The sequence below is a fragment of the Atractosteus spatula genome, chromosome 1 (assembly GCF_055471065.1).
Source record: "Atractosteus spatula isolate fAtrSpa1 chromosome 1, fAtrSpa1.hap1, whole genome shotgun sequence".
Classification (NCBI taxonomy): domain Eukaryota; kingdom Metazoa; phylum Chordata; class Actinopteri; order Semionotiformes; family Lepisosteidae; genus Atractosteus; species Atractosteus spatula.
In genome coordinates this window covers 21,664,255-21,675,897 of record NC_142706.1, presented here as the reverse complement: position 1 = coordinate 21,675,897, position 11,643 = coordinate 21,664,255, and the positions used below count along the sequence as shown (strand labels likewise).

At 37.0% G+C, this 11,643-nt stretch overlaps 1 protein-coding gene across 2 annotated transcripts in view; it reads left to right on the top strand.

The window, feature by feature from the left end:
* The first annotated feature begins 2,998 nt into the window (after positions 1-2,998).
* Positions 2,999-11,643, top strand: part of LOC148840741 (alcohol dehydrogenase class-3-like) — a 15,632-nt gene continuing 6,987 nt past the window's right edge. Inside the window, exons 1-7 of one of the 2 annotated variants that reach the window (XM_088919337.1) lie at positions 2,999-3,092; positions 3,913-3,989; positions 5,066-5,167; positions 5,863-6,013; positions 7,659-7,746; positions 8,912-9,131; positions 11,370-11,630. In XM_088919337.1, coding sequence (XP_088775463.1) covers positions 3,972-3,989; positions 5,066-5,167; positions 5,863-6,013; positions 7,659-7,746; positions 8,912-9,131; positions 11,370-11,630 — 840 coding nt within the window. In that variant the 5' untranslated portion in view covers positions 2,999-3,092; positions 3,913-3,971. Of the gene's footprint in view, positions 3,093-3,896; positions 3,990-5,065; positions 5,168-5,862; positions 6,014-7,658; positions 7,747-8,911; positions 9,132-11,369; positions 11,631-11,643 lie in introns of both variants that reach the window. The other variant, XM_088919347.1, reaches the window with a different exon arrangement.

Genomic DNA, 11,643 nt, shown 5'->3' with positions numbered 1-11,643 from the left:
AACTTCCCAGGAGGTTGCCCATCCAAGTACTGACCAAACTCAGCCCTGCTTAGCTTCAGTGAGTAGCCACTTGAGAGCTCCAGGGCGGTATATTAAACTTATATAATTTATATTAAAATTATATTATTATAATATATAAGTATATTATATAATTTTGCAGATCAAGCCAGAATGTTTGATCAATAAGCCAAAACAAATGTTGTAAAAGCTTTGGGCAAGTTTCACAAAATACACAATTATCTTCTTTATTAATTTTAAATCTATGTACAACAAGGGTCTTTACGGGGTAAAATCAATGAATAATTAACCTTATTAACCTCCTTCCCCTATTGGTAATAGAATATCTTCTTGACATCATTCATACATTATTCCAGTTAAGATGCGTCCCAAACAAATTGTTCCAAAACAGTTTAATCGACAAGACATTGGCAACTTGCAGACGTTATTTTAAATACTTATTTTGCAATTATAACTCATTATATCATATTACAGTTTCTTAAGAGTCAATTCTTCTCTAGGGACAGCATTGGTTACAATATACTGTAGTATTGATCAAACTTAATGGAAGTATACAGTATTCATCCATGAAGTCTGTATAATTATACATTTCACCACCGCCGCCAATTATGATACCATTTTAACCTAGTTTTCAAAGAATTTCAAAGATTTTATTTCTAAATTTTATATCTTGCATATCTGTGAGGGGAACAATTATATTTATACATTAGAGACCATTAAGGAGTACTTGTTTATGGAACATGGGCAAATTTCAAGGGGATTTTCCCTACATCAAAGTTACATTTATTTAACTTTGTTAGGTACATGAAAGATTAAATTAGAGAATGAATACCACATACGTCATACTGTACATTTCTTATTTAAAGTAATTCTGTGTCCGTTTTATCTTAAGGATAGTATTAGATGTTCTAAAATCTAAATCATTTAAGCCCCCATCTTCCTGTGTTAAAAAATATATTTTTAAGGTAAAGGGATTTATTTATCCAAATAAAGTTGAAAGGGAACTGCAATGCTATTTTTATATTTCAGGGTTAGAAAGAATTGCCATTGATGAGTGCATTTCAAACCACAATGAAAGTAAAATGTATTACACAGGAATGTTTAAAACCTTCTATTTACATTAAAAAATAGACCAAAAGTCCAGGTACTGTATGTGCAGTGCCATATTCAGCAATTCAGAAAGCAGTCCTATTACATTGTAATCAAGCAGGCTTGATTGTGAATTCATCTTTTTTAATCCAGTAGAATTTTAAGTAATATTTGGATGTATTTGCAGTGAGATGTCTGCAGCATAACCTATACTCATTGTACATCTGGCTTCATCACTCTGTTCTCCTCCTCACTGATAGCTGATATGTGGTGAGTGAACTGGCGCACTATGGCTGCCATCGCATCATCCAGGTGGATGCTGCACATTGGTGGTGGGGGGGAGTTCCCATTACCTGTAAAGCTCTTCGAGTGGAGTGTCGAGAAAAGTCCTATATAAGTGTAAGCAATTATTATTATTATTAATTACATCGCATTACATTAGTCATTACAGTGGCTAGCGAGCAGAAAGCTCTGCTTCACATTGCAATTCATGGGAACCTTTGCTGTCGCCTGTGGATGGGTTTGCCACAACATGGCGACTATACAGTACTTTCACAAAGTTCATGATTTTGTACTTAATTTGGAATTTGTAAAATGTTGCAATACTGTCAATTCATTTAGTTACTGAGATTTAATAACTTGTCTGAGAAATTGGGACTACAATTCCCCTGTAAAATGTAAAATGTTTAGAATCAATTTTCCTAAGAAATATAAATGGTCAATACCAACGTTTTAATATAGACCTAGTTAACCTCTCCTGTTAAATTTGAAATCAACCAGAAACCAGTTCTTGACCACTTAGACTTATTCTTATTATACCATGTGAATTTATTTAAAACCGGAAGTTTCGATCTCCATGAGTCAATAATTCTTAAGCCTAGATATCACCTATACAACTCCAGAGGGGAATGATCTAATAGGCATACAGAATCTATCATCAAAAACTGTATAAAAAGTTTATACAGTTAGGGTTATTTCAATATCCAGAAATGTACCCTTGATCTTATTGATCTCTTCCTTAACGTTAAGAAACAAAATACTATTATTTTATTAAAGGCATATACTGTGCCTTACAAAAGTTACACATTACAAATTATACACATCTTTTTCCAATCAATGCTTTTAAAGCAAGCTAATTACTTTTTAGACTCTTTAAAAGTTTTCAAATGTTGCTGGATTACAAGTGATACACATCTTCCATCTTTCCTATTTTAATCACAAACTCACATGCTCAGACAGAAAATATTTAAAGACAAAATTACATTTGTCAGCTGATATCTTACAGAAAATCAAAAACTGAAATATGCTGCTACCTTCCCCAAAAGACTCAAAACTTTTATTGCGGCAAAATGTGGCTCTACCAAATATTGATGTATAACCGCCATTATTTTTACCCTTCAATGTACCCTCAAAATTGCAATACCCGCAGATTGATTACAGTCAAATGATAATTAAACATCACTGCTCCCATTGGAATGTTAGTTCTAACTAGAGGAACATACGTCAATTTAAAAAAAAAATAAAAAGCTCCACTTAATCTCTCGCAATACAAAAAAAAACGGCCTTTTGTTTTGCTAAATCACGAAGTCCCATAACATTTAAAATCCAGCAAAACTGAAAGGTGGAAAAATTGAAACCAGGCGTACGGCTAAAATCCTTTTTCTCTGCAGGCACAAAATACAATTCTATGGGTTAGTAATCTGTATAGTACACCACGTCTATATTAGTGATTATATTAAAAATTCAGTCTGTAATGTATAAAGGTATGACAGTAAAATATTGCCCCGCAGACACTGACAGTTAACAGTTAAGTTATTAATAATAATAATTGAAGCTCTTTATAGCTTCTTATACCCTGTACTGCTGTATTATTCTAGTACAACAGGCAGTGCTTGAGACTTACAGAGGTCCTTTGAAAGAGGAAGTCGTGTATTCGGGTGGAGATACAAACTTTAGAGGTCTTACAGTAATGTTTGCATTTTAAGGTAATCTGGTTTATTTTTCATATATATTTTTTATTATTTTTACATTCAGCCCTACTGGATGTTTTTCTTTTTGTCGAATGTTCTTTTGAAAACAGTAATGCTAAAGTTCATGCCATTATCTAGGGGTATGGTAAAAAGTTTTGTCCTTATTTTGAAACGCAAAGTTTGTGTGTATCAATCCCTGGGGTTGTTTCGCTTTTTCATAACTGTGAGAACATATTACACCTGTAGCTGTTATTGTTTCAGTTAACTATTTTTCTTGAATTATTCATATTACAGAAAGTAACATACTTACAGGTTATGCAATCCGAATACATAAATCAATAGCAGTCTGAAGTCTGAAGTCCGTATTTTGCGAACTACATTTGGAGCACCGGTTATAGCACTTAATTCTCAATATTTGCGATACAACAAATCTAGCAAAAATATTATTATTATTATTATTATTAATAATAATAATAATAATTTCCGTGACAAATTATACTGTATTGATTAAATTAAAGTAGAAGTGCATTTTATTGTGCTGTCTGTGCTACAAAAGAAAGAACTAAATCATATTGCTTCGTCACCTACAGTCACACGAATGTTACACGACTATCCTGATCTTAATGGGCTTAAGATGCTTTTGGTTCCTTACGATTTACATGGGCTCTCATAAAAAATACTGCAATGTTATCTTAACTAAATTTGCAGTTCTTCGGAATCCTTGGCGTTGTGTTTAGAACAGTTTACGCTGGGCGGCTGCGTGTTATTATTTAGAACACTTTTCATATCTTTTTATTTAAATGTCATATCTCCCATTAGTAACACTGTCTCACAGGTTCACGCTGGCCAAAGATCAGCTGTTTAAACTTGCTCTTGGCTCGCTGAAGAAACACCATGGGAACAGCCGGGAAGGTATTTTTTTATTGACTTAAAAAGTACATTTGCTTTTGTAGGTTGATTTACACCCTTCCTAAGAATAAGACCAGTCTCAGTATAATCACATTATCATGTAAATATTAGTCAGAGTTACAAAAAGGGTTATGCAGTACTACGTCTGACTTGTTTGAGATAATGTACCCCAGTGATACGGTGTACTTTTCCAAGTGAGATTCCTAACCGTGTTACAAAGGTCATTATAGTGTTCTACTTCCAGTAGAACCTGTAAACAGTTACATTAGCTGCATGTCGTATTTCTATTCAAAGTCCTTAGTTCCAGTTTATCTGAGTGTTGAGAGAGCTGGGTTGGGGGTGTTGCATCATTGTAAATTAAATTTCAATTAAGTACTGGTGAGACATTAAGATTTTTGCTATTTAAATTTACATCCATTATCTCTATGCCACATCTTACTGGAAAGCACAAAGGCACTCTGTGAACAAGACTGGTTTCCTCCCGCAGTCCAAAGACATGCTGGTACAGTAGGTTAATTGGCTTCTGGGAAAATTGGCCCTGGAGTGTGTGTGTTCGCGTGTCTGTTTTTGTGTCTGCGTGCCCTGCAATGGACTGGTGTATCCTGCCTTGTGCCCGTTGCTTGCTGGGATCAGCTCCGCCTTCCCTGCGATCCTGAATTGAACTTGAATGAAGCAGTTAGAAAATGGATGGATGAATAAATGGATGCTGCATCACAGAATGTGGAAAGTATGCAGTGTGATGACAAGAGCCCACCAGATCTATGACCTTCATATGTAAAATAAATTACGTTATATTGCGTTATATTAAGATTTAAACAAAATATTCTTAACACTCAATTCAAGCCTTTTACCATTAAGTAAGTGGATTGTGAGAGGAAACCGGAGTACCCAGAGAAAACCCAGGCTAACAGATTGAGAAAATACAAACTCCGCGTACATACTGTAGTACCCCAGGGCCCCAGCTCTGTGAGACAATAATGCTAACCACTGCACCACCATGCTGCCCCCGATGCAGCATAAATTATTTAAATAAACTAACAGATTAACAAGTTGCAACATCACGAAAACATGCTCTACAGGTGATTCAGTGTAAGGCAGCAGTGGCCTGGGAGCCTGGGAAGCCCCTGTCTATCGAGGAAGTGGAGGTGGCTCCGCCCAAGGCTCATGAAGTTCGTATCAAGGTGAGACTCCAGCCGTTTCATACCACACCATGAAACCAACTCTCCATTTCCTGAAGCTCTTCCCAAATCTGATCGTACTGAGAATGGAAAGCAAAGCCTAAAGCTCTTTTGGTTTGATATCTAGGATTTGTATGAGAATATCCCTAAAATACCATTCCTTTGACTGATAATGATTTCGTTTGGCTTGAGCAAGATATTAAAAAGACTGATTAAAGAAGACAAATCAATGATGAAGGCATGCAAAGTGTTTTTATATTGTGTTCCTGTAATGAGTGCCTCTATGAATAATATGAATGGTAATTCATCTGAAATTATTCTGTATGATTAGAAATATACAATATACTGTATATCCTGCCTGCAACCTGTTACAAAGCATTGGTGCATATGGTATTTTAATATCTTAAACATTTTACAGAGTATGTTGACTATATGTATTTGCTGTCATTGAATACACTTTAAATTTCTTTCACTACAAGGGTTTATGAAAAGTTCTTGCTTTGGGTAAAGTGCATGCTAAAATAAAATGGCACCTTCAATTGACAGGATTAATTCATTGTTAACTTTTACAACCAAAGTAACTTAAATCTAGTAGTTCGGAAGATGTTTAATTGATATGTTAAGTAATTGCCAATAACTGCTAATACTGTAAATACAATATAAAAAGGTAATAATCTGCCCGCTGTATAATGCTACAGATTGCAGCCAGTGGAGTGTGTCACACTGACTGGACTTACGTGTTTGAGATGACTAAAGTGAACCAAACCCGACCCTACCCCATGGTTCTGGGACATGAAGGAGCTGGAATTGTGGAAAGTGTTGGTCCTGGCGTCACAAAATTTACACCAGGTGAAGCCGTTTTGGTATGATGGCTAGGTACATAAAAAATGTAGTTCTTATTATTTACGTCTCAGTTTCTGTGTTTACATTTCAAATCTTGCTTATTCATATTTAGTCCATGTTTTTAACATGTAACAAGTGTTGATTTATTTAAAAATCTCATTATAAATCTCGTGTGGGCATGTGAGACGTCTCTTGGTACAAATTACATACAGTGCCCCGCATAAAGTCTTCACTCCTTCCATTGATATTTCCATCCATCCATTTTCTAACCACTTCATCTTTGTAAGCAATCGGCGTGAGACAGCCTAAACAGGACCGCAGTTCCAGTGATATTTTTTCAACAATGTCTTTTCTATAGCTTATTCCAAAACACAAAATCTACATAGATGTAAGTCACTAAATCGTTATTCACACACACTGAATTAAAAGAACTGACTGTGGATTTGGAACAGACCATAAAAATGTGGCCATTATAAAAATTTAGTCTTCCATACTTCCTCATTTTTTCATAACGTGCAGGCTCTTCAATTTAGTGCATAGTAAAAAAGTTTGTGTGTGTTTGTGTCTGTGTGTCTGTCCTGTGTACCATGCCTTGTGCCCATTGCTTGCACCCTGAATTGGAGAACGTGGTTAGAAAATGGATGAATGTTAGTATAAAGTAACTAATTTCAACATATCTATTTATTATACTATGGATATTTTACAATTTATTTAATAGAGGGTGTTATTGATGTTGAGCATTTATTAAAATATGTTTACTATTATTTTGTTACTTATAAGTGATCAACTTTATGCACACCCTGTGGAAATGACGATTAGCTGCAGCAAAAAAAAAGGTTGTCATGAATTCCTATTATCTAATCCTTTAAATAAACTTCTCCCTATTTTTTGCAGGTTTGTAAAAAATAAAATTGTATTTATGTGCAGATCTATTTCTACCAGAAGTTTATCACAAGATACAGTTACATTTTAACATCTACAGTATACTGTATATCCCACAAAGCTGATATGCTGTAGAACATGTGTGTAGCTGGGATACTTTCAGAACATCCTTAATACAGGAAATCAAAGACATGTTTTCAGAATTTTTGAGGTCGGTGAAGCATAATGTTAGGTTATTATCTGTATCAGATCAGATAATGTCAATCATTGCAAAACAGTTCTTTTAACTGACCAATGGAAATTCTGTCTTAATTGTATTGAAAAGCGCTAGATTGTTTTGTGCCTTAACACCATACGTATTGAGAAGGATCTTTCATGTAATGTGTTGGAGTCATCTTAGAAAGACAAACAGAGCTCTATGTAATCCAGGTTGGCATCTTCACTGGTATTCCAGTAGGAATCTGTTTTGCAGAAGGATCACCAGAGTTTATGGGGAACAAGATGGTACAGAAAAGGATATGTTGGACAGCTGCTGTCCTGAACTTGTCCTGCACTGTTATAGACTTTGAAACATGCTAGTATAAAACCCATCTAATAACTGAGGACTCCAAAGTAGCTCCATGATAATTTTAATAAGAGACTTTGTTTGCACAATACATTTTTCAGTCCTTTACTGTCACAATTTGTAAGTTTACCATATCCAGAATTTTGTTTCCTTTTATTTAATGCTGAACAGTGCACTGCATCCTAAACGTGCTCTTGTTTTCAGGAGACACAGTCATCCCCCTCTTCCTGCCACAGTGTGGTGAATGCGAGTGCTGCCTGAGTCCTAAAACTAATTTATGTGACAAGAACTGGTAATCTTAAGTCTTTTTTCTTATGTCAGTCATGTAATGTTCCTTTATAAGTCTTTATAAGTGTGTCGATGTGAAGATTTTCTTAGTAGTATTGATTGCCCAGGTGGTGATTTACAATGAGTGTCACGAAGCATTTTTCAGGACCCTATGCAGACAGCAGAATCCAGAGAGGAGTGAGAAAACACGGGGAAAAAAGGACTAGGGTAGGGGCTGGAAGAAGAACAGGGGGCATGTCCAAGGTGCTCTGGTGTTCGGAGGGGGGGGGGGTGTTCCAAGGCAAAGCTACAAATCCAAAGGGAGTCCATGATCAGACCGGATCATGTCCAAAGCCGGGTGATCTATCCTGACAAACCAGACAAGAGTTAAAAGCCAGAGCGGGATCCGGCGAAGGGTCAGAGGAATAAAAGGGGGTAATGAGGCCAGGCGCTCCCGGCCCCAGACCCAGATGGTCAGGATGCCATTGTGAAGCCTATGCCACCCAGCCCCTCCTGGACTCGCTGGTAGGTGGGCTTCCAGGCATCCCATCTTCCAAAGCTGAGCCCAGATTGGCAGGAACGTCTGGCACTTATAGGAAAGGGGCTGGAACTGGAGGCAGGTGCAGGAAACCTGGAGTAAACAAGGAAGGGCTAGAGCGATCTTAAAAGGAGGGGTTTATGATCGTGACAATGGGCTTAACATTGCCATAGATAGGGGTGTGATAAGTTGGTGGGATAAGAGCTGTCTTGGCAGTTGGTGAAATAATGACTCCTGCAACTTCCTTGATGTGTGAAGGCTTCTCAAGTTGGCAGCTGGCAGTTGGCAGTCCTGTAAGGTTCTACAGTATAAAGCATGTCAAGATTTGAATGGCTCAGTGCTAGGGTGGACTGGAAAAGCTCTCTTTTATTCCTGAACATACAATACAGGAGGTTTTGCTGAAAACTAAAGCGTAGATACAATTGGCAGTTCAAAATTGGATGGGTATAAATGAAAAATGCATAAATAAATATTTAATAGAGTACTGTCAAAACTGTTGCTATGGTTATGAGCTTATACCTTTGATATATGGTGATATCAAAGTCTAAGTTTGCTGTTCAAATCTACTGCTCAATGCCTAAACGGAGAGCCTGGCAACAATGGGAAAAGGTTTACTTAACTGGCCACATATATTTACTTTTTTAATTTGCAGGGAAAATACACAACAGGGCGTGATGGCAGATGGTACCAGCAGGATAACCTGCAAGGGACAGCAGATCTATCAGTTCATTGGCGTTAGCAGCTTCTCTGAATACACTGTGGTTCCAGACACCTCGGTGACCAAGATTCGAGCCGACGCTCCCCTTGATAAAGTGTGCCTACTAGGATGTGGAATTCCAACTGGGTATGGTGCTGCACTCAACACTGCCAAGGTGACTGCTGCTCGTCTGCTTGAAGCCTTACAAGAAATCAAATTAATTCATTCACGTCGTGGTAGATTTCAGGTTAATACCAGTTCATACCTGATTTTGAGGGCTTTCGAAATGCACTGTGGTGATGTCAAGAAACAACACTGTTCATCACTACTGCACAAGTATTCCTGAAATAAAATGTTTACCACAATTACATTTTATAGATATCTTTACTTCATATATCAGGGGTTGTAATTTAGCTGCAGAATGTGGAGTGAGATATGCAGTTAACAGAAAGTGATTTCAATAATAGTGATTCAAGAAAAGTTTATTAGACAATCAAAAAGGTATGTCATGATTTTGGAATGTGTAGCATACAAATGTCATCTTTTGCACTGGTAATATTGAACATACATCTGGACTGTAGTGAACTTTTTAATTGCATGTGTAGTGTCAAACAAAAGACAAAGTTCAGGTGTCTGTGAAGCAGAAGTCCCTTTATTCATATGCATATGGAAGTCCAGCTTGCAACCACCAGACTTAAAAAATATGTAGCTGAAGATGGTCCTTTATACCTTAAAACAAAAAGAGTTACTATGACATATTCTAAAAAAATGATATTACAGCAACACCTGCCAATTAATTATATCTAAATTGCATACTAGACAACAGTTAGTTCTTTTCATATTCTTGGTGTACAGCCAGTTTACCAAATACATGCCCCTTATCTTACTGACCAAGGATAGGCAGCATCTTTATATATATTTGAGCACAAAGCCTACGTCAAGCCTGCATAGTTTGCAAAAACATACAAAAACAAGAAAATGATATTATTATCACACTTCCCGGGCATCTCTCTTATCTCTTCATTCTTCATATGCATTTGAAAAGTGTGATGCATTCCTTGATTTGTTCTGCTTTATTCCAGAACATTGGATATTATTTTTTTTTTGTTGCCACTGTTCAGGTGTTGCATGACCACATTCCAAAATAACTGTTAATTTACAACTATTCTAGAATTCTTTTAATTCACTATACTATCAATATAATAGAAATTGGTATGTTTCAAAGAGGCCATTGCATATCCAGAGTAGAGGAAATGGTCTAACACACGATGGCAGCATTTGTAAAATAGCAGAATACCCGGGTTTTTCATCAGTGTGCTGCAGTATGTGTAAGAACACTTATATAGACAACCTCTGAAAACCCATAATTATAATTATATGTATACAGTATGTTTCTTGGGCATCACTGAAGACTTTAGCAGACCTGGCTAATGTATTAATTTTGAAAGTCTGAATGGTTTCCAGGCAGTGGCTGGTGCATCAGAAAAAGAAAAAAAAAAGCAAATAGGAAAAACTATTCAGGCTACAAGAGCTACTGATTGAGAAGGAGAAACAGGAGATTTCAGGTATTATGAAATACCATTGAGCGGTGCCGTATCTCCATAGCCATGTGTGAACTCCAAGTGGAATTGATACCATATCAGTTGCAGCTTTAATCATGACAGGGTTTAGACTGAACTGCAATTCAGGTTAGTTGTTGAATTTTGTTTTAGGGTGGAATTGAGTATAGTATACCCCATCCCTGACTTATGTAGAGGTTCCATTATTCCACACATTGTTAAGTAAACAACCCTATCTTAGCCACTGTGTGAACATACAGTATACAGTATAGAGGATTATCATTCATTATATTTATACATTAAAACGATTTGCTTAATGAAAATACATTTCAAGACCCTATAGTTAGGATAAACAACAAATATAGCATACACATAAAAATATACAGTAAACAATACATTTGATTTTTTTATGCACATTCTATGTTTCCCTAATAACATTTAAGGTCAAGACAGCAATACAAGTATAAAAGTTGTGAGTGAAGATCAATCACAGCAGTCTTATAATCACTTGAGCACTTCCCTGACTAATTGGGTTATTTATAACTTTAAGTGAAAAATTACGAGATGATACGCAGAGGTGGCACTAAGTGTAAAAGGGAGCCCGGATGGATGTTGGTGGTGACCACATTATGTTCGTTTACTCTGTGTGGTTCAGCCATGGAGGGAACATTGCTTGCTCTTTGTGTATATAACATTAACTTTGCATCACTCGGAAATTTCATTATGGGAATCGTGAGAGATTTTGCATAAAGTCAATACGTATGTTGAGCATATGTAGCCTGGGGGCACAGTTGTAGTTGAGGACAGGTTGGTGTGTAAGCTTGGTATTTGAACTCTTCTGTCCTGGCCCACAGGTAGAGCCCGGCTCCACCTGTGCAGTGTTCGGCCTGGGAGCTGTGGGTCTGGCTGCTGTGATGGGCTGCAAGGCTGCCAGAGCCTCTCGGATCATTGGGATCGACATCAACAAGGACAAGTTTGAGAAGGCCAAGGTGTTCGGCGCCACCGAGTTTGTCAACCCTAACGACCACAGCAAACCCATCCAGGAGGTCCTGGCTGAGATGACCAAAGGCGGAGTGGACTTCTCCTTCGAGTGTGTTGGGAACGTCTCTGTCATGGTGAGTTCAGTAG